This window comes from Polypterus senegalus, chromosome 2 (genome assembly GCF_016835505.1).
Source record: "Polypterus senegalus isolate Bchr_013 chromosome 2, ASM1683550v1, whole genome shotgun sequence".
NCBI lineage: Eukaryota > Metazoa > Chordata > Cladistia > Polypteriformes > Polypteridae > Polypterus > Polypterus senegalus.
The window spans coordinates 75,192,387-75,217,582 of record NC_053155.1 but is presented as its reverse complement, the minus strand read 5'-3'; the positions used below and the strand labels follow the sequence as shown (position 1 = coordinate 75,217,582).

Genomic DNA, 25,196 nt, shown 5'->3' with positions numbered 1-25,196 from the left:
TATGAAGTTGAAGCTGCACACTTGTGTGCGTGACAGATAAACGCACTTGACAAGAGCGTGAAAGGCGCACTTAAAAAAGACCATTGGAATTCGGCAGACATTGTATCGCCAAGTTGAAATGGTATCATATGACGCAAATGTTAGTTGGGAACTGATGACTGGATTTGTAGAACTACAAGATAACGATGAATTATAGTTTTGAAAAGAGCCGGCAATGCATGAACGCGTGTGTGTGAGAGACAGGAAAGTAAATGGAAAAATAAAAAAGTGCCTCCATCCCGCAACGTGTGAAAGAGCGGCGGTCAAGTGTGCGCAACTCGCAGTCAGTGATAGTGCCAGGGGCGTGGCGATCTCGGGCTGCCTGATGACTTGATGGGTTCAACCATGCATACTCACACAATGTGATAGCAGCGATGGCTGGGAATGAGAAGCAAAGCTTTGCGGAATCCTGGCTCCAAGTTCAATTCGTCCCTAAGATCTAGGTTTTTTTTTTTTTGGAAAGACTGCTCCCTACTCTCATATGCGAAGAAGGTTGTTCTTGAATAAGTTGGCCTGGGCTGCTTCCAGAGGAGTTTGGTAAGCTGGCAAAGCTGCTGTGATTGGGAGTAGGGAAGGGGGAGGGCGACATCCTAGGAAAGAAAGTCTGTCTGCTATCCAACGCACTCAAAATATGGCATCAAAAGCAGCCGGATATTATGTGCTACTGTATAGCTAACTGTTTGGCATCCCCAGATCGAGGTATGATTAAAAGCTGGTGCATTGCGTTTTATTGGCAGCCGCTGCCCATTAAGTTCTGTTAATTTGTTTTGTTCAGTCTTTATTTTTCACTTGTTTGTGTTTTCATAATATCCTGTGTTGCTTGTATAAGTTTAAAAATGAATTCTGTATTCATTGTGTTGGGTATTAGTAACACTTCATTAAGCTCATCTGTTTAAACAATTGCTTTTGCACAAGAATAAATAGGTTTCAATAGATTGTGCCAGCAAGCATAAAGAGAGCTGGCACCTTCCTAATTGTGCCCGCCTGTCACTCACACCCAAACACAGACGAATTAAACGGAGATTTACTCTAAAAGCTTTACACCTACAATGAATGGCGGGGATGCTACGGGACTGTATTAGGACTATACAGTATATACGAATACATTACACATTCTTTTTCACACAAACAATTAAGATATGATGCAGATATAAGTGCGTATATGCAATCATTTTCAAGATCGGTTAGTTCATCCAAACCTGGGTCATGGGGACCGGAGCCTACCCCGACAGCGCTGGATGCAGGCCCGGAAACGGCCATGAACGGAACTCCAGTTCATCGCAGGACACGAATTGTGGCCACCAGTTAACTGAATTTAGAAGTGCGGTTCTGGGAGGGAAACTGGAGCACCAGGAGGAATGCGGCAAAATCCACACAAAGAGCAACTTGGAAGGAACATCAGGGCTAGTGTCGAGTTGTCTTTGGGTTCGTTTTTGAAACAAAAAAAAAAAACACAAAGACCCAACCATGATTTGTAAGTCACTCACAGGAGAAAGTAGGGTGAAATGACACCTTTTATTGGCTAACTAAAAAGATTACAATATGCAAGCTTTAAAAGCAACTCAGGCCCCTTCTTCAGGCAAGATGTAAACTTGATTATTTGTGTGTGTACGTGTATGTACGTACACGGTGAGAACATGTAAGATTAAAAGGTTACTCTAAATTGGCCCGATGTTATCTTGGCTTGTTAAGGAGGGGTCTGCGCCTAGCGAGAAAGCAGTGTCCTGGAATGGCTTCTGTGTTTTGACCAGGGTGGGTTCCTGTCCCCACTATATATATATATATATATATATATATATATATATATATATATATATATATATATATATATATATATATATATACTGTATATATATTTACACACAAATGCATATAATACATAAATATACAGCTTCACATACGAGAAGGGTGACGGTATGTGTAAGCACATATAAGTATATAAATAGATGTATATTGATATACATAAATATGCATACACAGTACATACACATATAAGTAAGTATGTGATATAAATACAGTACTGTACAGCTAATCTGTTTCCGTATAATTCTCTGGCCCCACTTAATCATTTTCAGGATGCCGGGCTTATTCAACTTCATTTTATAATTTTCGAATAAATGGTAAAAACAGCATAGAAATTAATAATAATACTACTACAAGAAAACGTGATAATCATGACATGCTGCACATTTATACTGTTTCGTTAAAGTACTTTAAAATTCTTAACTGTGAAATAAATCCTGAAGAGCATGCAAAGCATTTCAAATATTATTTACTGAAAATCTAATTCACAAGTGTTTCAGGTTACTATGCAATAGTTGAGTTGATCTAGCAAAATATTTTCCTTATTCAGCAGTTTTGATTCCGATGAGACAAGCATTCGTTATGGGTGGAACCACTGGAACCGTTTAAATATTTAAATACCTTTTTTGGGGGGCTGGGGTGTACAGTACATTAAACTTTAGTGACAAATAAAAGGACCAATCCAAGGCGTAAACATGGAAAAACAATGCAACATGTGTTCTTTCCTGAATTTAAAACGTCAAACTAAAAAAAAAACAAAACAGAGAAGTTGTTTTACAATATGTTTGCTGTTTACACTTCCCGTTTGACCACAAGTTTTCAAATACTTTCAAGGTACAGAGACACGATAAAATGTCTTCATAAAGAATCTGAGCTCCAAAATATTAAGATTAGTGTTAACGGTTATTTGCAGTTATGTGCAGTTAGAGATGGAGCGCTTTAAACGAAGTAATCTACTTTAATTCCAGACAGGAAAATTTCATGTGTTATATTAGCAATTAAATGATATATATATATATATATATATATATATATCTATATATATATATATATATATATATATATATATATATATATATATACATTCTTTCCACAATTAAAATTGTAAGGCTTACATTAACAATATAAGATTTAATATAACATCGACGCTTTAACTCACGCTTTCAAGGTATCATGTCTGTTGAAACGAATGCAAATGAGTTTAGAATACTTTTAATTCTGTTGAAAAATATTTCATGCACTAGTGATCAATTCTCAGGTGGTACAGAACCATGCATTGGTAACTCGAAGTGGTCAACAGTTGGGATGTGCTCATGTTGAGTATGGTCCCGTCCGGGCAGTGATTCGTGTCTTAAGCTGATTGTACGGTAAAAGACACGTGGAGTGCTAGATTAATCATTTCCCTCATTGTTGGTACGTGCGCAGTTCAATACTATATTTTTCTTATTATACTCCCATTATTGTATTGTGTGATTAAAAATAGCTGCATTAAAATCTTGCTTACTATTAAAGCGCCTTTTGATAGCGCATGCTGCTAATGTTGCCATATAAAATAAACGAGCGACTGATTGCAGTAGGTCATTTTTTGTTATAAGCTTTTAAGAACCTTGTATTTTACCTGCTTAGATGGTCCCAACTGATTTTTAGGGATTTTCATATGTGTAAAGACTCTGACGCCAGTGTCCACAAGTAAATTCAGAAGTCATAAAATGTTCGTATCAAAATAAACAGTAGGACAATTAAACGAAGTTAGGAAAGCAAAAAGACGATTTCAGGTGACGTAGCATGCTGTTATTTACGACTTTTATGTAAACTTCTTCCTTCCGATTGCAGTTAGTCTTGATGTCAAAACCCTGCCAATCACAAATGGTACAAGCGAATTACTACATAAGGCTATTAATAAGGAAACGGCGATTTCGGTGACAACATTCTTTAGCACATCCAATGCCAGATTTACAAATTACCATAATGTACGTATGCTTGCAATTACTTAGGAGCTGGATCCAAATACTTTTTCTAATACAAAATTCGGCCTAATTACAGCACAGCCGTACAGAGAGAAACCATATATTGCAGACTAACTATAATTCTTCGCATTCATTTACATATATTTTAAGTTTTTAGCCCTTTCAAGATGTCCCTCACAACTATTTTTTTATAAGAGCTTGATAGCAATTAGAAGAGAACAATAAAAGCTGGTGACTTTAACACAAATTAAGTATTTGTAATGTGATTTATATTAAGTGATAAACATTTGTAGAGTTATGTCTAACTTTATGCACAAGGAAGATTTAATCACAGATTATCTTCGCTTAGCTTTTTTTAATTGATGCATAATTTCTCTAACAGTTCTTCATAGATAGATAGATAGATAGATAGATAGATAGATAGATAGGTAAAGTGTGAATAATGACAGATATCACATAAATCATGGATTATACATACAGTATATCACATCTTTTTTTAACCTGACTTTCTTTAATACTGTTTTAGCTTCCAATTATATGATTATATAAAAGATGGTAATTTATTGTGATATTTACATAATGTATTCTGGACTCTTTAAATCAGACTAACCAAAAATTGATTTTTTCACATTACAATTCTCAGTAGTCTGTTACTTGTTTATTTGTATATGTATTTGTTTATTCACTTAGTTGTCTGTTTTAAAAATATCTTGATTTTATGTAAAGTGTATTACTGTTTTAGCTCCCACATTTTCCCCTCATAATATCTTCTTTCCACTCATATAAAAGTTAGCATAACAGTTTATTTTAATTGTGATTACATAATATATTCTGCACAATTTACATTAACCACAAATTGATGTTTACTTCACATTACAATTCTCACTATTTTGTTGTTTGTTTGATTGTCTGTTTAGCTGTGTTCACCATGAGTTTAACTCATTTACTTTGTTCGATTATTAGAAGTCAAACAAAATGACACCTTTTATTGGCTAACGATCACAATATGCAAGCTTTTAAGGCAACTCAGGCCCCTTCTTCAGGCAAGATGTAATCACGAAGAAGGGGCCTGAGTTGCCTTGAAAGCTTGCATATTGTAATCTTTTTAGTTAGCCAATAAATGTTGTCATTTTGCTTGACTTCTCGTTACATCCATAATGGCTGCCACAGTTACCAACACCCTAGTGCTACTTGCTAAGTTATGAATGTTTTACTCGTTTGTGTGACCTTTTCTGTACATACTGCTCTACAACTATTAGATTAATTAGCCTTGATATGGTATGCTCTGTTAGGCATACTGTATTCGCATGCATAAAGAGACTTATAAATAAACACTGTAGTTATACTTGTATGTGGGGTTGGCTAAAATGTAATCAAAACTAGGACTTTGTAATCAAAACACAGCATGATGGCACAATGGCTACCAATACTGTCTCCCAGCACCATAAAACTGAGTGTTAAGTTTCCATTTTGTCACTGAGTCTTTGCAATTTCCCCTCCCTAGAGCTGATTTTGGTTTTTTTTTATCAAGTCCAAATGCACATTTCAAGTTAAATTACAAATGTGAACCTGAGTGCAAATAAGTGTGCATGAGCATCACAGTTTACCAAACTGATATAAGGCCCCCAAACTGGTTTGTGCATATTTGAAAAGCCTTAGAATGAATGAATTTGTGACGAACACTACATTATATTAGAACCCTTTGTTGTTTGTTTTAAAAGTGCTTAGAAAAATGTAACAATCATAAGCCATATTTAACAGTAACATATTTTAGTTCTTTAGTGACTTCATTATCTGGATCTTTGAATGTTCAATTCATTCCATGACAAAGAAGGTAAATAATAAACACTGGTAAGAATCTAAAATAACTGATGCATTTTGTTTCATTATTAGTCATTAATATTACTAAGGTTGAACTGAAATACAAAAATACTTTATACTAGCTATTAATTATGAAACTGAACAGAAACCGAATCAATCAAAAACAGCAATTCTGTTTAAGGGATCTGTTTAGGAAGTATTTTGGCTTGAATATATGAATTGCATCTCCTGTTTTTGCATCCTTCACATTTTCATTTCACGTCTGCTCTAGAAGCTTTTTCTTTAGATAACATTTTTGATAGTCGTTCTCTGTCTTTACCATCAATGTTTGAGTTTTGTGTGTTTTTTCTCCATAATATTTATTACAGATTGTACTTTTTCCATAGGCTACAAATTTTAAACAATGGGCGACTGGAGCTTTTTGGGCAGACTTTTGGAAAATGCACAAGAACACTCGACGGTGATAGGCAAAGTCTGGCTGACCGTGCTCTTTATCTTCAGGATCCTGGTTCTGGGGGCTGCTGCTGAGGAAGTTTGGGGAGATGAGCAATCCGACTTCACATGCAACATCCAGCAGCCTGGTTGTGAGAACGTCTGCTACGACAAGGCCTTCCCTATCTCCCACATTCGCTTCTGGGTGCTTCAGATCATCTTTGTGTCAACGCCGACCCTCATTTACCTTGGTCATGTTCTGCATATTGTGCGAATGGAGGAGAAGAAGAAGGAAAAAGAAGCGGAGCTGCGCAAGTCACAAAGACATCTGGAGGAAAAGGAGCTCCTCTTTAAAAATGATGGCGCAGCGGCAGGTAAAAAAGAGCGGCTTCCCATCCGAGATGAGCATGGTAAAATCCGGATTAGGGGAGCGCTTCTGCGTACCTACGTCTTCAATATCATCTTTAAGACCATATTTGAAATTGGATTTATTGTAGGTCAGTATTTTCTTTATGGCTTTGAATTGAAACCCCTGTACCGGTGTGCCCGGTGGCCGTGCCCCAACACTGTGGACTGCTTTATTTCTCGTCCCACAGAAAAGACCATCTTCATCATATTTATGCTTGTGGTGGCTTGCATATCACTTTTGCTGAATTTGTTAGAGATTTATCACCTTGGCTGGAAGAAGATAAAACAGGGAATGACAAACGGGTTATCCCCGGACCAGGAACCCCCTTGCCACAAGGTTGACCTGGAACCCAATACCACAAGTCCCAGAACTGCCCCTGCCAGTCTTAGCTATCCATCTTATTACACAGAGGTCGTTGCAGGGGGTCCACAAGATTACCTTGAGGCCCCCACTGCAGAGTTCAAGATGGCACCGCTCTCAGTGGACCAGCACCAAGCACCTCCCTTCTATATTAACAACAACAACCACAGGCTGGCCACGGAGCAGAACTGGGCAAATCTCGCTACCGAGCAGCAGACTCGTGAGAGAAAGCCTGCCTCCCTTTCTGCCTCCACCACCAGCAGTGTCCACAACGAGCAACACCAGGACACGACTGCAGACGCCAGCAGCGGAAGTGCGAGTGGCCGGAAAAGCGAGGAGGACGAGTGTCACGTGACCACCACTATGGTGGAGATGCACGAGCCTCCCGCGCTCAGCGACGTCCGGAGATTCAGCAGGGCGAGTAAAGGCAGCGGCAGCAAGGCCAGGTCTGATGACCTCGCTGTTTAATTTATCTAATGAAATCCCGCTTTCAAGGAGTCAAGTATTGGAGCAAAACATTATATGATGGAACCTTAAGGCAGGTTACTGGAACAGGGATGCACATCACCAAATTTAAAAGGTTAGGCAATCTGTGAGTTGTAGCGTATGTAAAAAGGCTGCTCGTGGTCATATCTTTACAACGGAATGATCAATGACTGTATGTTATCATTTTCATAAGACAAATGCTACAGGTGAATTCACGGAAATTTGGGCCTGCTGAATTCAGGAACGTTTATGAAAAAGGATATTCTGTCGAGCCCGCGTCTTTTAAGCGACAGTTCGAGTTTAAGAAGTAAAAACATTTTATTACAAACAAAAATTATTTTGTATAGCACCTTTCTAAAGAAACTTCCTAAGGCACTTTAAAAAAAAAGGCACATTTTTTTCAATCAGAGCACAGGCAAGTGAAAGGAGAGGATTGAACCGGCAACATTGGATTTAAAATCCAAGGCTTACACCATCCATCCATCCATTATCCAACCCGCTATATCCGAACTACAGGGTCACGGGGGTCTGCTGGAGCCAATCCCAGCCAACACTGTGCGCAAGGCAGGAAACAGACCCTGGACAGGGCGCCAGCCCACCGCGAGGCTTACATCAAATGCATAAAAATAATTCCAGTCAAGCATAAAACAACAAAAATGCTTAGCATTTAATACATAATATAAATTAAACGATTGCCCCCCATGCTTCTTCATTTAGCATAGTTTATACTCTTGAGGTCGTTCAATTCCAAACTGTATCCCCATTATGTTCCGTTTTATCTAAGTACTCAGGAGATCAATGTCGTTAAAAGTAACATATCGTTCCAATTTTAAATCATTTAGGTATGTTAAACCAGTCCATAGTCTGCAATGGGTATGCGTCTCAATATAACATGGAATTGTAATTTGGGTAGAGAAGCTGCAATACGGTAGCGATAAAACTAGACTAACACAGTACAGCCGATATCGAAGTAGTTACGGTAAGCTCGCATTTTGTTACATTTTAAATTCCTGCCAGCAAGGTGACACACACAGCATAAGCACATAAATTATTAAGACGTTTGCTTTTTATTTTATGGTAGATTTGCTCCAAGATTTTATTCTTCGGGTTACGGTAAGCACATATTGTTTCACACTGGAGCTACAACTCACGGATTCCTTTGTTGGGTTTAACTTCATTTCTTGGTATTCCTAACTTTGTAATATAACTCAATTTAACAGCAACGGGGCGTGCGACAAACAGGCGTCCCGTACAGCGTTGGCCGCTACCTTGAGTCCAGACCTCTTGGGTCAAGCTACGGATCCCCGACGACAATACAACGGAAAAATGCCCTTAAAAATGAGAATGGGGTGGGGAATGAACGTGGCGATGCCTGCAAATTCAAAAAGTTAGGTTTGCAAATATTTAAAGTTTCCTAATGGAACGTCACCTGTCTTAGTTGACATTTCCAGCTTTTAAAAAATATTGTTTGACAATTTAAAACCTTAGTGAATCAGCGTTTAAAGGAACATTATTAATTTGAGCTTGGATTAAATACACTTCTGCTGGGTTTTCTGGAGACTTCCAGACTGGCCTTGTGTTAATGTGAACGGCACATGCTTTGGCATCGGGCATCGTGGCCAGGGCTATGCCCGATCCTGCCAGAACAGGATGCGGTTCCTGCTACGTTGGGATGGGAAAGGCAGGTGAAAAGTAGATGGAAGCAGCTTGACGTAAACATTCTACCAGGGAAAATAAAAAGACGTCTATAGTAAATTCGTGCTGCATATAGTGCTCTCTACTTTTAGGTAGCAACACAGAAGTGCGAGCCTAGGAATACATATATGGAGTCAAACTGAACGGAAAAAGCAGAAAACACTGTTCACCAACGTAAGATTCTCCCAAGCGTACTTGTACTACACCTTTTGCTCCAGTATTGCCACGAAAAAGAAGGAAAATAAAATCACGATTGGCACAAGCAGGTAAAAAGCTCGCGCTGTAAAACACAAATGAAATGAAGGGATACCAAACATCTTGTTCACTTTAAAAGCGAAAACGTGAAATCTGTGCGTTTCAAAAGAGAGAAAAAGAAAACCATTAAACCTCGCCGGGTCTGCGCTTCCAGTGCTATTTGAATCATAGCAAGATGCTGCCACCAGAAATGACCTAGCTGGCGAAGACGGCATCTGTCGCTTAGATTGTGAAAGCCTTTTATTAATTAATTAATTCATTGAGATAGTTTTGGTTTATGTGCTTTCCATAAATACGATTTCCCGTTTTTATCTCTTGTTCACGGATCCAAGCAGAGTAGCTCAGCACCGCGGCCGTGGAGAGAGACTGACGTCTCAGGATCAGCAATCAAATACTGCAGACACGAACCTCACACACTCAATTATAAGCTCCTCTGCAGTGATCCCATCTAGATATTAAAATCCTTTTGAGGTAGTCAGTATTGATCCAAGGCAAAACAAACCATTTGGACAGTAATTCACAATCCTATAAGGAAGCGTTTACTCTAAAAATCCTACAGCCTCTGCTGACTACTTTCAAAGTAATTTCTCTACATGTTTGTATTGTTTTATTTGCACCAGTTTTATTGTACAAAATAAGAAAATAAAAGAAAAAATGTTGTATTTTGTTATTTTGGTTCCTAAAGTTTACATTTTAGTATTTAGATTAAGAATGAAACATTTGGGAAAGTCAATTTTGTTACTGAAGTTTACAATGCTGGTTTTAAGAACTAAAAGAAAAAGGCAAAAGTGCGGAACTATGGTAATTTTAGGTTAATTTTGACAGTGTCTTAATAAGAATGCATTAGCTTTAGTAGAAAAGGTCAGTCCGGTTTATTATGGTGGTATACTGAACAGTTGCTTTCAAGAATCAAAAATGTGAATGTTTTTTAGAACTCTTACATTTGTCATAGTATGGAAAGGTGACACTGGAAATGATCAAGACAGATTTTTGGAAAAGGATTTTCTTGATCATTGTATAGCTTCCCCCAATTTAAAGAAACATAATGAGGAAATGAAATAAATGAAGCTAGTTACCAAAGGGCAGAATGTTTTGTTGGAATTCTGAGCTCCCTTGGAGTTTTACTGTTGCCCACAAAGTATGTTTCTTGTATACTTTCAAACCTCAAAGATCTAAGTGAACATTTCATTGGGCAAGTCAGGGACATTGAAACATCTGGAGGTTAAGATTAGCAAATAGCATTGTCTTAACCAAAGTGCCTTGTGTATTACATTTTGTAAGAACAAGTTGATGTAAATGTTAATTTACCTCAAATGTTTACAAAACTGATACTAAATAAACTTTTTTGTACCATAACATTTTGTCTTTCTTTCTTTCTTTCTTTCTTTCTTTCTTTCTTTCTTTCTTTCTTAAATAAATAAGAAAAACAGAACAGCCAACAAACACTTGAGTCAAGAGTGACCAGTGAAGGCATTCAGGTAATGGGATTTTAAAATTCTTCTGGTCTGCCATTTCCTGTTTTATATACTGTATGTGGAAACCATTGACTCTAAATTTATATGACATCACCTTGAACTATGAATTTTTTATTTTTATTTTTTTTATGAATTTTTATTATTACTTTCTAATTACAGTATTAGTATATATTTGCCTCATGTTTAAGTTTATTGTCATGTGTACATAGTACATTAAATATACTCTGGTTCTTGATTAATTGTTTCCATCAGCTAAGCACAGCCCCAAGTATGAAATAACAATGAAAAGTATATACAAGGTGCAGTCAAAACATTGTTAAGACTGAGCCAATATTTTGAAGAACAGAGTACATGTATTATATTTTGGGAAGTGGCTCTCTAATGATATGACCCATTGATTTTGCAGCTTTTTGAAGCAGTACTTGACACTTTTTAACATAGTAAATTCAAGTTTCACACCAGGTTAGGAAACTCTCTGTGGTCATAAACGATCCCTGCACATCCATTGTAAAAAAGACAGTGTTTGCTGGTGTTTAGGCTAAATGTGCACCACAGCCTGGTCATGCTGGTCTACTAATTATCCCCAGTCATTAACTGGCTAACTATCTCTCTCACCTCTTCATCTCCTAATAGCTAATGTGTGGTAAGTGTACTGGGGCAAAAGTGTCTGCTATCATATCATACACGTGAATGCTGAACATTACGGGTGGTTGAAGTGGCTCACCACTGTCTGCTTTTATTATTTTAACTGACATTTTTGTCAAAGGTGGTTTATAGATCAGGATAAAGTAGATTTGTTCACATAATTTAGGCAAGTTAAGTGACTCAGTCAGTCAGATGTGTGAACTAAAAAGGCAGCCTTCTGGTTTAAAGTCCAGTGTGTAACCTGCTGCACCACACTGCCTGCAAATTGAATCATTTTTAAGGTGTGTCAGAATCTTCAGTTTTTTCGCTTAGTTGAATTACAATATCTTTATAAAAGCCAGGTTTACAGATAAACACTTCATACTGAGACAGTTAATGTGAAATAACTATCAGTTTTATTTTCATTTGTTACCAACATTTTCTTTTTATATTTGGATATCATGATACTGATGACTTCTATGGGCATAGCTGGAGTTTTGTTTCAGGTAAAACATTGACATCTGTCCCAGTTTTCATACCGTCTTAGTTCTGCTATCACTGCACCTCCTGTAACAGACATGTTAGAATGTTTTGATCCCTCCTTGTAGTGCACTAAAACATTACATGTTTCTACTCTAGTTAAGTTGTAGTTACACATTAATAATTAAGTAATCTATCCATAAGTGCACATTATTTATAGAAACCAAAACTAAGGTGTTGTTCTACCTGTTAGGTGGAAGGGAAGGCCACAACTAATGGGTTAGATATAGTGCAGTCTGGTCCTTCTTTGTTTGATTGTTCTGTCAGTGACATCAACAGATGTCCTCTGTCAATTAAATAGCTTTGCATCCTGGGTCCTTTACTGTGGAAGCAGTGGCGATTAACTCAGAGCAGTGAAAAAGAAGGAGCATTTTTAACACACATGGAACAGAAAAACACTTGCAGAGAAGATACACGTGTGAATTGGTTTGTAATAAGTAAACAAACATTAGTAGTTAATGTTGAGATGTTTGTCAGAAATTGGATCTTTGTATCTATGACAATACATGTGTCACAAAGACATTTTGAATTGTGAGGCATTCCTTTATATTCTTTTCCACGAATGTCAGATTCTTTTGGATAGTGACAATTACTCTACTGAAAAAATACCTAGGAATACTTTTTAAAAAGTCTTTCACAAAGTTTGGATTTCTCAGGTCCTGTTTGCAGAGAGTGCAGATGTTCATCCTCATGTTGTGGAAGCTGTCTCAAACTGTTCTAATTGCTTAATCTGAACTGGACTGGTATGAGTGAATGTGGGTATGTATGTGAGTGTGCCCTGTGATGAATTAACACTTACTGCAATACTGGCATCAGTCATGTGCTCAATGCTTCAACACCAGAAATCTACATATGTACGTATTTTTTTTTAGAAATGACCTCTGTTTTCAAGCCTGAATTCCTTTCTTGGCACTCACAATAAAATAGGAAAGCCATCTGTCATTATGGATTAAGGCATAGCAGATTACGTTGCTGTCTGTTGGAGTTTAGACTTCAGTTCAATTCCCCCTCAAGAGTGTTTCTGTGCATTTCTTCCTACGTTTTTAATTGGCCATAGTAGAACAACTATAGTCATTTGCAAAATGATCTCATCAAAAGGATTTGTGTTAATCCCAAATTAGCTTGTACTGGGAGCAGAGGATGCCATCATCTATATGCTACACCGATCCCTCTCCCACTTGGACAGAGGCAGTGGTGGTGTAAGAATTATGTTTCTGGACTTCTCTAGCACCTTCAACATCATCCAACCTCTGTTCCTTAGGGACAAGCTGACAGAGATTGGAGTAGATTCATACCTGTTGGCATGGATCGTGGACTATTTTACAGACAGACCTCAGTATGTGCATCACGGGAACTGCGGGTCTGACATTGTGATCTGCAACACAGGAGCACCGCAGGGGACTGTACTTTCTCCGGTCCTGTTCAGCCTTTATACATCAGACTTCCAATACAACTAGGAGTCCTGCCACGTGCAAAAGTTTGCTGACGACACTGCTATCATGGGCTGCATCAGGAGTGGGCAGGAGGAGGAGTATAGGAACGTAATCAAGGACTTTGTTAAATGGTGCAACTCAAACCACTTACACCTGAACACCATCAAAACCAAGGAGCTGATGGTGGATTTTAGGAGACCCAGGCCCCTCCTGGACCCTGTGATTATCAGAGGTGACTGTGTGCAGAGGGTACAGACCTATAAATACCTGGGAGTGCAGCTGGATGATAGATTGGACTGGACTGCCAATACTGATGCTCTGTGTAAGACAGGACAGAGCCTACTATATTTCCTTAGAAGGCTGGCATCCTTCAACATCTGCAATAAGATGCAGCGGATGTTCTATCACGCAGTTGTGGCGAGTGCCCTCTTCTACGCGGTGGTGTGCTGGGGAGGCAGCATAAAGAAGAAGGACGCCTCATGCCTGGACAAACTGGTAAGGAAAGCAGGCTCTATTGTAGGAATGAAGCTAGACAGTTTGACATCCGTGACAGAGCGACGGGCGCTAAGCAGACTCCTGTCAATCATGGAGAATCCACTGCATCCACTAAACAGGATCATCTCCAGACAGAGGAGCAGCTTCAGCGACAGACTGCTGTTACTGTCCTGCTCCACTGACAGACTGAGGAGATCATTCCTCCCCCACACTATGTGACTCTTCAATTCCACCCGGGGGAGTAAATGTTAACATTATTCAAAGTTATTGTCTGTTATACCTGCATTTTTATCACTCTTTAATTTAATATTGTTTTTTGATCAGTATGCTGCTGCTGGAGTATGTGAATTTCCCCTTGGGATTAATAAAGTATCTATCTATCTATCTATCTATCTATCTATCTATCTATCTATCTATCTATCTATCTATCTATCTATCTATCGATCGCACATACTGATCTCAGGAGTAGGATCTAGATTCCTGTCTTCCTGTACTTAAGGAACTGATTCAGAAAATCAAAACATCAACATTTGGGCTATAAGTTTCTCATGTTTAAAAGCCATATTCATTTGTTCATAAAAATAAGTAAATAGCTGATTTAAAGACCTGGTGTGAGGTATTCTTTATGAAAATGCAAATTTCTATTATCTAACCTGCTAAATCCCAGTCTATGGACAGGGAGCTAATCATCTGGAAGGCACAACCCTGACTGGTGTCACTTTAATGTCACTAACCAACATTACATGCATAGATCTTCAGGATGTGTTTGGAAACCCCAAACAGACATGGAGAGAACATGTAAACTCCTCACAGACATTAGCAGTGCCAGGATTCAAACACAGAACTATGAAGCTATGAGTTAGTAACACTAACCATTGTGCCTTCTGTTTTTAAAAAAAACAATTAAATATTAACATACATTTTTCTATTCATCACTTGAATTAATGGGAAAAACCTTTGAACTACCATAAGTTTAAAGTTGTAATTGATAGATGTGCACAAAGAGATAAAGAGTTCCACATATAAATGAACATTAAGACATCATCTGGTCTTCCTCTTTATCCCACTCTTGTCTTATTTACAACATTTATACATTAGAAATACTAAAATACCTATGTCTATCAAATGGAACTTTTCAGTCTGTTGAATCAGATTAAGGGCAAAAACAAATTGTCTTCAGTGGTCTGTTATTTTATATGCTGTGGAATGTACAGACAGAGTGAACAGATCATCCCTTTTCAAACCCACTTAATCTAAACGAAGGACATGGCATCAGTAGCCCATCCCAGCAGTACTGGGCACAAAGGAAGAAATAGATGGGTCCTATTCCATTAAAGGACCCTTTCACACACACAACTTGGGTCAGTTTAGAGTCTGAGGTTCTGATAAACTGGACATTTTTAGGGATGTGAGGTAAAACCTGTTCAACAATGACCGGATATGGGATTGAAACCAAGGATGCTGGGATTGTAAAGCAGAAGCACTAACCACTATGCCACCTCACATTATTCACGTTCCTTTAGCAATTTCAGGATTTTTGCAGTTTTGTGCCATATAACATCATCCTACTAATGCAGCTCATGGTCACACCACTTCTTTGAAGGGATTCACTTGACTGGCAATGACTTACATTGAAACTTTTGGTATCTTATATCATAGGACTCAAAGTGTTTCATGAAAGTATAGACCACACAATTAAACTGCAACAATTAGTCTGCATTATGGAAACCTGACAGGCTGGATACAAGGGGTTTTAGCAGGTGCTGACAGTATGAATCACCAGGTGGATGATGTTCTCCTCATTCTCCATTGTGCAGTGCTTCCTTTCCATACAACACATCTTCTTGTGCCCCCATTGGCAGGAGTGAACAGTAACAGATTGTCATCCTGCATCCAACTGCCATGGATTTATGCCGATCATAACCAACTATCCGAATGCCATCCATTCCTCAGAACATTTTCTAGGATTCACCGTTTGCTGATTTTTTTTTATGGCAGCCCATTGTTTCTCCCAGTGAACTGTGAACATGCACAGTGTTTTTGGGTACTTGTCTACCTGTCCAACTTTTACGCTTCAGGCAGTCAAGTAAAGTGTAAAGTAAAGTATATATAACAAAGTGTCCAATCTATGTATTTTATAATTTTACCAAGTGCTAGCATGCTGGTGCACTGTGCCTCCAGTGGGCAGTAAGTTTGAACTTAGAACTTTCATCCAGAGAATCAAACGGCATACAGTTAGGCTAACTGGTGAATCCAAACTGGCCAATTATGGCAAGTGTAAGTTATACAATGGGCTAGAATTCTGACTAGGATTATTTACTATTTTGTACTTGAAGCAGCCAGGATCACATTCAGAGCTCTGAAACATAGTGACAAAATGTAGGTACAAAAAGAAGGCTGATTTAAACTTGATCCTATTTTAACATTGTCTTTCATGTTTACTGAAGCTCAATTTACATACTGTATAGAACTTGATGGCAGGGTCAGTGTAAGATTTCAAAAAAGACAACTCGGGGCTTTATGGTTTACCTATGAGGTGTCTCTTTACATATAAAAGGCTGATCTTTACATATACAGTAACTCAATTTATTATTGGAATGACCCAAACTAGACTAAAAGAGATTAGAGCAGGCATGTTAGAATAGAAAGAATGACTGAAGCGAATGGGCAAAAGGGAAACATGGCTTACTGCCAGATAGCTAGATAAGGTTGCCTGCCCGTCTAAGAAGTATGGCTCAGAAAATACATGCATTTCATGATGTTGTACAATGTGCTCTTTCAATTACCATTTAAACCTTTATGTGCTAATAAATACAAGGGTGCCACATATATCTATTTTTAAGATAAAGACTTTTTCCTATGCGTTGGCATATACCTTATGAGCATCTGAAGCAACATAACCCTGGCAAAAATGGCAGCCTATGTGTAAGGAAACGTAGTATTTATGGGAAATCCATACCCTTTTTCAATGGTCATTTTAACTTCTCACCAATTTTTAAATTTTACCACATTTCAACAGAGAATGTGTCATTTTTTCTAAAGATGTCACCATCACATGACTTCACAGTTCTCAATTACCATTAGATCATATTCAGCAGACCATCTAAAATAAGCAAAGGAAGAGAATGTGAGCATATTAACACTTGCCAATCACGGAAATGCAGTTTTATATAATTGTGCTTGTCCCATCAAATATATGTCTGATATTTAAGAAACTGCATTGGGATGATTACATTTTTACTATTCAACTCTTAATAACATTTAATTCTGCGCAATATCACCATAATGATCTGTAGTGTGCTCACCTTATTTTCTGCAAAATGTCACCAACTTCCATGCTTGATAAGGTTTTCCTCATAATAGGCCTTTATTTTGCATTTCATTTCTTCTTAATTACAACTTAAAAGTTCATTTTTATCATTCTTATTTTTTTGTTTTGCTCATTGATTGTCATAAACCGATCACATCACTTGTTTTTTTTGTCTCAGCCACTTATGAAATAGGCGGCTTTCATTTTTTGCCATGTGAATCCTATTTAGGAGGATAAGAGTAATTGCCAGTAATTTTAGGACAAAAACATCATATTTGAATTGAATTTTGTGATGTTATATTTTACATAACCTATGTTGTGAGGTTTAGAACATCAACGAAGGACAGTAGCAGTGTGGTGCATCTTGATTAAGTGTGGCAACAGTAATGTCTTTGATCTGTATACATGTTAAAATAAATCTGAAATAAACTGATAATGCTACATTTTTTTATTAAAGCAAAGCCTTACAATTTTGAAAAGGCAACGCTATTGTATACCTGCATATTGTTACCATGCATGATAGTGCTAAACCACATTGAAACAGAATGAGACGCGTTTATTTTTTTTTTTAATGCATGCTATCGTTCAGTATATGGTAGAATGGGAACAACTTATTTTTACTGTTTCTTATTGGTAGTGTAAACAGGGCGCTTTATAGCGCCCGACCCGGCACAGAATATGCAGAGGCACGTGTTCACACTCAAGGTCTTTTATTTTTTCCTCTTCAGCCGTGGGCACACGTCTTCCCCGTGTCCCACCGGCCCAACACAGTCCAAAGCACAAACACACAAAGAAACCAACACAAACCCACACTTTTCTGCTCCACCACTCCTCCCAGGCAACCTCGTCCTCTTCACCCGATTCTGGCCCTCTTTTTCCTTTTTTCACAGGCACGAAGCCCCGACGAGTGCTGAAGCCGACGTCATCAGGGACCTGCCCTCCTGGAATGGGCCGCTCTGCGGGAGAGCTCCACGCCGGGAGGCCTATAGTGACCCAGCCGTTTACGTCGGAGGGGGTGCCGAAAAGAGATGTCCCAGGGTGCCGTGTTGGACCCTGAGGACATAGTAGGACCCTCTCTGGGGACGTGCTGCCCTTTCGGGATGTGCCGTTCGGACCCACGTGTCCTCGCTAGTGGTGGGGCACTGTGGTCCCCGGCCGGGACACCCAGGAGGACGTGAGGAGGGCTTGTGCCTCCTCCAGACCGCGAGGGGGCGTCCGTCCTGGTTATGCAGGAGGCCTCGGGTAGGGGGCTTAGAAGCTCAGCCCTGTAGGGACCCGTGGCCACCGCCAGGCGGCGCCCCGATGCCTAATTATCCCGGGAGCCCGGCACTTCCGCCACACCAGGAAGTGCCTGGGGGAAAGACGACAGGGGACACCCGGACATCTTCCGGGTGCGCAGCCGGCACTTCTGCCACACAGGGGTGTGGCTAGTGCTAATTGCCGGGGAGCAGCTGGAGCCCATCCGGGTTCCCATAAAAGGGGCTGGTCAAAGGAAAGAGAGGCACAGGATTGTGTGGCCTGGACATTGGGGGAATCGGTGCTGGAGGCACTGGGGTTCGTGAGTGCACTGAACTTGTGTATATTGTAAATAAACGGTGTGTGGGTGAAAATATGTTGTCCGTCTGTGTGTGTCCGGGCCAGCGTTCATAGTAGATTTGGTGGACATTTTTTCAAATCCATTTTATGATAATTATTTATACTTTTAGGCTTTGATTTACAGCATTATGATTTGTAGCAATTTTAAATCAACTTTGAATCATCTTTCTAATATTATTGAATACTATCCATCCATCCATTATCCAACCTGCTATATCCTAACTACAGGGTCACGAGGGTCCGCTGGAGCCAATCCCAGCCAACACAGGGCGCAAGGCAGGAAACAAACCCTGGGCAGGGTGCCAGCCCACCGCAGGGCATACACACACCCACACACCAATCATACACAATTTAGGATCGCCAATGCACCTAACCTGCACGTTTTTGGACTGTGGGAGGAAACTGAAGCACCCGGAGGAATCCCACGCAGACACAGGGAGAACATGCAAACTCCACGCAGGGAGGACGCGGTAAGCGAGCCTGGTCTCTTAACTGCGAGTCAGCAGTGCTACCACTGCACCACCGTGCTGCCCCTTATTGAATACCATTGCTGTCTAATAATACAGATTTGACAATACCTCAAAGGGGCCCCAGCTCCACTACTGCAAAGGCTTTCTGAGGTTCATGGCACAAGATGACCTATTATTAAAACAACTATAGTCCTTCACCTTGAATTTACAAGAACCAAATTTAATTTATGCCCCCATTAAATATTGGGCTAATGTTAAATACCTAATTTCAAGGCTTCTTTGGAGCAATAAATGACCTCTAAGATTGTTGAGAGAGGTCCATGCTACACTTGGAGTTATACCATTGGCCTTATATCTTGTGCCCAGTATGAATCAGATTTATCCCTTCTGTGAATCCCCATCTTGTGGTTTACTACTGTGGTCGCTCAGCTTCTTCCATCACACCATGTTGAAGTTAAAATCCTGTACCTCCGACCTGGTTCCTTTAATCTTGTATACCCTGAATATGTTCCTCAAAGAGGAAAAACGTTTGGATCTATGGCTGTCATGGCACTTTCTTAGCCTGATGTTCAAAAATCCAGCCTTCCACATGATTGGAAACACTATTTCTTTTTCTGTCCTTTTCTGTCCTCTTGAGGCTTTGTAATTGCAAAAAATATTTTTGAAGACTTGCAGCTTTGCACATTCCAGTCTCTAAGATTTTATATTCTTGTATTCATTTTTTCTTCTATATTCATATTAGATTTGTTCATATGGCTTGTAATGTTCCTTTATCCTCTCCGCTTCCTTCCCATCCTTTCTGTAACTTTGCCAGCTCACTATACCTTCTTGAAGCCAGTGGTAGCAATGTATACAGTTTTCCACACTGCAACTTACAGCCCCTTGCCCATTCAGTTTGTTTGGCATCTTGACTGTCTCTCTTTTCTTCAGATCGATTATCAAGTATATTTGTGCCTCCTCCAGAAACTCCAACCTTCAAAACATTCAATTTAAATTCATCCATTGCCAAGTGCTTAGCCATGGTTGTGGCTCCAGGTTCAAACTGCTAACTGTCAGGCAAAAATTCTTGGCAAATTTGTAAATTTGTTCTGATAATATCACCAATTTCTAAATTTTATCCTTATGTTTCAACTGTCTCTTAGCGGCCATTTCTATCAACATCAACGTCAAATTTGCCTTCTGTTGGACCGCTCTTCTCTAGCCAATTCAGTAGAAGGTGTTTCCTTTGGGCAGAATAGTGGACAAATCATTTCTAGCCTCTTGCTGAAAAAAGGGTGATCCTCCTCTGTATTTTCTTCTATTCAGTCACATTCTTTTCAGGATTGTCAGCACTGGAGATTAATGGATGATCCATTTCCAGTGTATGGGGTAGCTAATCCAAGGATGACTGTCCTGCGATTCTTAGAGTCAAATTTTCTTTTTAATACTGTCTTCCTGGAGATCCTGTATAGGGCACATTCTCCTCTTTGGTTTGTCCACTGTCCAGGTGTTATTTGACTTTATATTTTCCACCTCAACTGTCATAAAGGGTTGTATATGCTGCCTTTTGTCTTGTTTACCTTCAATTAAAATTTAAAAAGGAGCAATAATTACAACAGACTTGTATGTCCTGAAGGTCATCTCAGTGGGTACTCCATGATGTGCAGGCTACTTTGCCCTACTAGCCAGTATTTTCTGTTATGTGGTTTCTAAGGGTATACTGAAAAATGAGGCATCCTAGCGCCATTTGTTTAATTTTCTCCAAATACTGATTCTTTACAAGAAATATAAATAATTATATTGTTCAACAGATAGTGTATATTGTATTTTTATAGTGTTAGCACACAGTAATAAGATATGTGAACACACAACAATACAAAAAGCAGTCGGTAATAGACTCTGTAAAGATGCATGTTCTGACCTTTCTTTGGCTTATCCTACTGATCTTGATAAAATGCTGTCAAAATAACAACCAGGTCCAAAAAAATGGAAAAGACACTGGTCACTGCCTTTTTCTAAACCTAGGTTAGGTCAGGCAGTGCAGAGACTCCAGGGGTTTCTCTTGTTTCTCTCAAAATGCCAGTCCTCCTGTTCTCCACCAATATTCCCGAACATATTGAAGCCTTATTGTCCAACCACACATTCAAAAGGGCAATGGTATCCTCCTTGCCACTTGCAGGTCTTCTCCAGGACACAAGTATCGGCATTTTTGGAATTTGTATTGGCTCAGATGCTATGATCTTTAGTTTTCCCAGTTTTGACTCCTTTCTCATTATTTGACTTTCCTTTCTCTCAGCCATTCTTCTCTTGGTTAGCCTTAGAAGTGTCATTTAAGCTGTGCTGACATTGTCTATTGCACAGGCTTTGTTACAAATGCTGTGCGTACTCATGCTTACTATTGACAACATTTTCATCATGCACAAGGATTTTTTAAAGGGTCCTCAGGTAGAAGTGGATGTAGACAGAGAAATACGTAGAGATTGACAGGGGTATAGTACTTTTTGTGAGTCACTTATTTCAGGGGTGCATAGGCACCAGACAGATGCGTAAATCTTCCTGTCTCTCCAGAAATGATTTCCTATGATTCTACTACTTGGTAGGCTCATGTGAAAAAAGTCAGTAAGGCAGTGAAAAGCAGTATCAAACAGAGAGGAGAGACAGATTGACGCAGTTATCTGCTTCTTTCTCTGGCATATTTTAATCAAGTATTTCTTATGCTCTGTTCTGCCTTATTGTTGACAGTTTCTAAATGTCCCACCATTGCCAGCAGCTTCATACTGTTGTTCAGCACATGTGAAAATGGCAGTGACGTTTACAGCTCAAACCATTATTTTATGATGCCAACAGTGATCTAGTCCATAACAAAAAACACTGAGATACTGGAGCATCTGATTGTGTTCTACTACAGTTTCAAAAGAACAAGAAAACCACTGGGAGACAGAATTACACTTAGGGCGGTCAGACCTCATTTATTGCACAGATGTGAATAAGTCATAAAGTCTGACTAAGTACTGTATCTTTTCTGAACATGTAGTAGTACGTTTCCTCATACTTGTCCAGAACACGTTTGCTCCTAAACAAACAACATCAACAATCATTGGATACAGACTCTGCGAGTCACTCTGTCTGCTGTCACTAAGTTGTTTCTACAGTGGCTACTGGAGTTTAATTTATTTATTTTCATTTATCATTTTTAAAGTGTCATTTTTACCTAACGAAGTGGTAAACCATCTCTCGGTCTCCTCACACGTTCAAACTTGGCAGACACAACTAATCTTGGGCACATTCCTATAATTTTCATGCATGAGATGATCAAGCGACTCTTTCTTCCATTGCCACTGTTTTCTCAGAAATGCATGATCTGATAGCCAAATTAGAAGATGAATAATTAGACAATGTTGATCAAAAGTGGCTGGCCAGCATCTTCAGAATGCAGAAGATTTGTTCTTGTACATGTTGGTGTTGTAAATACAAACTAGGGAGCAGAAATGTGCAGTTCAAAAAGTATGGACACAAATAGCATCTGACATTTAATATAGTCAAAGCCTCCCATATACTAAGAAAACTCAAATAAAGACTCAGGATTTACTGAACTCTGTTAATACCGAGATGGTGCCAGTGATGACAACCCCTAATCTGTCAGCATTGAGCTCCATGTATTTGTATAGAATTTCAGACATAAAAATTATTTTTCTAAAAAAATCTTTGTTTTTCAAATATTGTTGAGTGTTAAAAGATTAAACCGGAAACAAGCACTGGATCAATATTTAATTTTTAAATTAACAAAATTTGAAAGTGTGCATAGTTTTGATATTCACAGTACATGTCCATAGGCATTAAAGACGAATATTTAAAAATATAAAAGAAGATTTCTAGGAGCTTAACACAGTAAATTGAAATATAAAACACATGTCTGCTGTGAGCAAACAAGTCACGAGGCACCCTAATGTGCTGAACTAGGAAAAGGAAAGATCATATGATCTTCAATTGCAGGACTTCTAAAGACAAAGACAAGCATTAAAAGAACACTTTACTTGTCTCTTCAGCTGATAAATCATACTTCCTCACAAAAAAACAACACTTTAAAACAAATATTCATTGTAAACAGTAAAGTAAAGCCTTCAGGCTCCATCTATTGAGAACTATTCATTCCTGGACCGTTATTTTAATTACAGAATTATTAAATAATACAAAGTGTGTTTCCCTTCCTTCCTACTTCCACTCTCTTTTTCATAGTAAATAGTTTTGTCATGGATTCTTCATGCTTCCACTGTGTTCGAAAAGAGAATTTGAAGAAGCCACGGAAAGGGTTGGGGAAACAGTGGGCCCCCTTTTAAAGCAGGATATAATGAAAAATGGAAAATAAACAGCATGTGAGGTTACTAAAAACGAGAAAATAAATTAAGTTTTGTGAGCAGTCGATCTCAATCATGGTGAGTGTCAGTACTGACTGCCTTCAACTGGTGCCAGGTGGTATTAAAGTGCTGAGAAGGGGCAGGTGTTAACAGTGAAGACCCAGACGTACCATCTCTCGTCTTCTTGCTGACATCCCTCTGAACTGCAGATGGAAAGAAATGTTGTGTTAGCAAAAGTACCCCTTCCTGTCACGAGGTGGGACCAGAGCCCTGAAAATGTCTCCTACTCACATGCGCTTGACACCATGTAACTTGTAAACCTCTCATCTTTAGCATTATGTTTCCTACATCCCTATCTCTGATCATGCCCATTCACTCAAAGATGTTCAATTAAAGTTTCAAAAATGACCCTGGAAAGTTGAAGTTGCACCAAGCTTGTACTCTAGAATGAGTGTCACAACATCCTTCCTAAAATTCTTCTTTTAAGCAAGTCTTTGACTTTTCAGAAGACCTTGAAGGCTGGAAGGCTGTTATTCATGCCAGACTTAGAAACTAGCAGATTTTTCAGTCTTTATCAACAGTAAGTATTCTTTATGTATTTTTATCATCTTTAAAGTTGTACTTTTCTCTGTTTGATAACAAGCTCCCATTGGATAGTACTGCAATGGACATAGGTCCATATATGACAAACACAGCATAATAATGTTCATTATCCTTCAGTCTGTAACACTGAAATCATCCAAGCAAAAATGGAAAATGTAAGCATGGAGTAATACTAAGATGTGTTTGGGGCTTTTGTGAATGGCTGAGAAAATTGGCACTGTACTGCATCAGATACACAGATATCACATTTCTTTTGTTAATATTTTTGTAACAATGATTCATATTCAGAAAATGTGTTATGTATAAAAGTAGATGTATTATAGGGCGGCGCACTGGCGCAGTGGGTAGCGCTGCCACCTTGCAGTTAGGAGACCCAAATTTGCTTCCCGGGTCCTCCCTGCGTGGAGTTTGCATGTTCTTCCCGTGTCTGCGTGGGTTTCCTCCCACAGTCCAAAGACATGCAGGTTAGGTGGACTGGCGATTCTAAATTGTCCCTAGTGTGTGCTTGGGGTGTGTGTGTTCCCTGCGGTGGGCTGGCGCCCTGCCTGGGATTTGTTGGCTGGGATTGGCTCCAGCAGACCCCCGTGACCCTGTAGTTAGGATATAGCGGGTTGGATAATGGATAGATGTATTATTAGATACCTATTTATTTAGTTGAAAACCAAACCCAAATAGACTTGTAGTGACTGAAACATTTTTTAATGACAGCAGATTCCAAATGAAACAATGCAAAAATTACATTGATGTTTCATTTTGTAATTATTGGTTATGGATGGTCTAGGTCTACCTGATGGATAGTTAAATTAATGTTGATGTCAAACGTTTCAAGTTTCTGGCTGCATGTACAGTATAACTTAGGCTAACTTGTATTGGGAATCTGTTTTGCCTTCAGGCGTGGCTATTGAATGTGTAAAGAGGAGAAATTTACAAAATATACAACCTGAAATAAGCTCTGTCATGGTAATTCTGAAGTGTGTGACAAAAGGTGCTATATCAACGCTCAACCCAACACAGACAGATGCAGGAGGCACACTGATAAAACAAATTAA

At 39.0% G+C, this 25,196-nt stretch overlaps 1 protein-coding gene across 3 annotated transcripts in view; it reads left to right on the top strand.

Annotated features, from left to right (window-relative positions):
• The first annotated feature begins 19 nt into the window (after positions 1-19).
• Positions 20-25,196, top strand: part of gja3 (gap junction protein, alpha 3) — a 57,146-nt gene continuing 31,969 nt past the window's right edge. Inside the window, exons 1-3 of one of the 3 annotated variants that reach the window (XM_039744002.1) lie at positions 20-576; positions 6,017-6,436; positions 10,690-10,745. In XM_039744002.1, the coding sequence (XP_039599936.1) occupies positions 6,034-6,436; positions 10,690-10,745 (459 nt within the window). In that variant the 5' untranslated portion in view covers positions 20-576; positions 6,017-6,033. Of the gene's footprint in view, positions 739-6,016; positions 7,412-10,689; positions 10,746-25,196 lie in introns of those variants that run through there. The other 2 variants (XM_039744000.1, XM_039744001.1) reach the window with 2 other exon arrangements.